General features: G+C 61.6%; 2 protein-coding genes across 2 annotated transcripts; both read right to left on the bottom strand.

Moving 5' to 3' along the window:
- Window positions 1-16: 16 nt before the first annotated feature.
- Window positions 17-610, bottom strand: EMIHUDRAFT_253488 (hypothetical protein; the record flags this gene model as incomplete). The annotated part of the gene is made up of 1 exon (XM_005784051.1): window positions 17-610. A coding segment is annotated over one exon (594 nt), but the record flags the coding sequence as incomplete, so codon positions are not given.
- Window positions 611-828: 218 nt separating this feature from the next.
- Window positions 829-1,210, bottom strand: EMIHUDRAFT_253487 (hypothetical protein; the record flags this gene model as incomplete). Its single annotated transcript, XM_005784050.1, has 2 exons — window positions 829-919; window positions 1,098-1,210. The coding sequence occupies 2 exons, from the start codon at window positions 1,208-1,210 to the stop codon at window positions 829-831; spliced, it is 204 nt and encodes a 67-aa protein (XP_005784107.1).
- Between the last annotated feature and the right edge of the window lie 1,491 nt (window positions 1,211-2,701).

The raw sequence follows: 2,701 nt of genomic DNA, 5'->3' as shown, positions 1-2,701 counted from the left end.
CGGCACTGTGTGGGACGCGCACGCCGTCGTCGACGAGAAGGAGTGCCGCCACCCGCGTCCGCACCGCCGGCGCGCTCCGCACGCTCGCCACCGCCCTGCAGGCTGCCGCGGCGGGCGGACGTTTCTCGGAAGCGTCCGCCGCATCGCGAGACGGAGCCAGGACGACCTGGAGGCTGGCGCCGACTCTGCCTCCTCCCGCGAGGGAGAGGTGGAGCTGGACCGCGGCCGGCGTCGAGCCGCCCACCTCCGCCCGCGTGCGCAGCGACAGCCGCGCTCCGAGCGGGCAGGCCTCCAGCCGCGCAAAGACGAGACGCGACGACGTCGCGCGGCCGACGCGCGACCAGGCGGAGGCGCGGCGGCCGTGGAGCGCCTGCACGCGCACGGCAACCGGCTCCGCCGCGACGCCCGCAAGCGCCACCCTCAGCTCCGTATCCTCGCCCGCAGGCACCCTCTGCCGCCGCCACCGCCACCAGTCGTTTGCGCAGTACTCGACGACCCAGGCGGCGAGCGGCTGGCGCGTCGGCGAGAGCGACGGACTCCACCGCACGAGTAGCTCGGCGCCCGCCTCCCGCCGGACCACGTCGCACCGGTCGAGGCGGGGGGCGGGCATTGTTGGACGGGATGACGCAGCGCCGGCCCTGGCTGGACTGATGGGTTCGAGCTCCAAGCGATGAAGGACAAATTTCCATGGTGTCCAGTCCGAGCCTGGCTCGCGCTGGCATCCGGGATTGCATGGTGTGAGTGTGTGTGAGTGTATGGGGGATGCGCAGTGTGTGGGTGCTCACACCCATGTCTCACAGTGTGACGGCAGTCGCCGAGCAGTGTCGCTCACACAAGCCGCAGCACAAGTGACTGATGGCCAGTGAGGGCGAGCCCATCGCTGTCACAGCTGTGGCAGCCGCACAGTGGGCTGTGCCATCTGTGCAGAGTGTGTGAGCAGCAGAGGAGGAGCAGGCGCACATCGCTTCCAGGGAGGGGGGCGCCCTTCTCTCCATGCGCGGCCGCCGTGCGCAAAGTGCAGGTGCGGGTCGCCGTCGGAGCCGCCGATCGGCTTGTGCGAGACTGGCGGCGAAGGCGGCCATGCCGACGTCGGCGACCTTGTGACGCATTTCTCGTAGTGCAACGCGAGGTCGATGTTGTCTTTTGTCGCTTCCGACAGGTCTGTCCCTGATTCCGTGTTCTTGACGGCCCCCTCGTAGGCCATGAACATACCTGTGCATCTCTGGGCACCACTGGGATGTTCATGGCACGAGCAATCGTGCGAATCGGCCTCCCAAGAGAACGCGCGGATGTCGTTGGACACCCGCTCGACTCCGCAGGTGGCTTTGCACACAGTCATGTTAGGGGTGGACATGCTTGTAGCTGTCCTGCTGCTGGATGTCGTCCGACTGCATCCGGTCATGAAATACAGCGGATCGTTGCCGGAGTAGCAAGCCGAAATGGTTCCCAACCAGGACATGGAACCAGACCTGGGAGTGTTGGTGTCAACTGCCGGATCGGGACAGACCGCTGGGAGTGAACCAGAAAAGGGATCCCAGTTTTCGGGTGTGAACCAGACCTGCGTCTGTCTTTGAGCACTGTCTTTGACTTCGACCATGGACGTGCCGTAGAGTTTGCAGTTGTTAGCATCAGAGGCTGCCTCATTATTAAAGTACAGATAGGAGCAGCTCCCAGTGGAAGTCAAGCAAAAGGCGATGCATGCCTCCAGCGATTCGGCGCGGAACTCGGTGGAAGCCTTAGGGATGACAATGCCTTTATAGGCCGTCGTCGAGCACCTTTCGACGGATCCTTGAAAGCGGTCCGGCGTCAAGCCAAGAGGGGTGTGCGTCAAGTCAAGATGGGTTTCAGCGGCGGGGGCAAAGACAGCGTTTACAGCGAGCATTCGGGGGGCCGACGGCCGCGCAAGGTGCGCCGATACACGGCGATCCTATACGATCCCACCCCCAGGAATTTTCAATCAAAGTGATGAATGACGGTCGGAACAGGTCAGTACTCAGCTTTGGTCTGATCACAGTCGGATCAAGGTCGGAACAGGTCAGAGTGGCCGTCTAAGGGCCCTAAATGGCCTGCAATGCCATATCTTGTGTGCCTATGTTGTAGAGCACTGAAAAAACTAGTATGTCTTGGAGTGAAAAGTTTCTCGATGAGGTGGGGATCCGTGGTGAGCAGATTCCCAGATCTCCAGATTCCCTCGGACACGCACACACGCACACACGACACACACACGACACACGCACGCACACACACACACACACACACACACACACACACACACACACACACACACACACACACACACACACACACACACACACACACACACACACACACACACACACACACACACATCGCTGAGGCTCACCCTACGCGCTCTGGGCCTTGCAGTTGCACTTGCACTATTACGTATGCTGTGGCGTGTTGGGGCCCGACGGCGTACGGAAACTAAAAAAGCGTATTGTATATGACGCCGTCCTTTTAAATATTACGCCGTCATTTTTTACTGCCATGGCGGGGAGGAAAGCGGCACAGTCTAGACACCTGAGACAGAGAACAATATTAGTCTGGACAGGCCTGCTCTTGAAGAGGGGGGCTCGAAGGGGGGCTATAGGGGGCCAATCGAGCTTTGCAGCGCGCGGGCTGCCTCACACACTCTACTGTAGCGTATAGGCCCCCTGGACGCCCACACTTCGAGTTATACTCA

Source organism: Emiliania huxleyi, assembly GCF_000372725.1.
Source record: "Emiliania huxleyi CCMP1516 chromosome Unknown EMIHUscaffold_1737, whole genome shotgun sequence".
Classification (NCBI taxonomy): Eukaryota; Haptophyta; order Isochrysidales; family Noelaerhabdaceae; genus Emiliania; species Emiliania huxleyi.
Note: the sequence above shows the minus strand (reverse complement) of the source record. Positions and strands in the feature narration are given on the sequence as shown.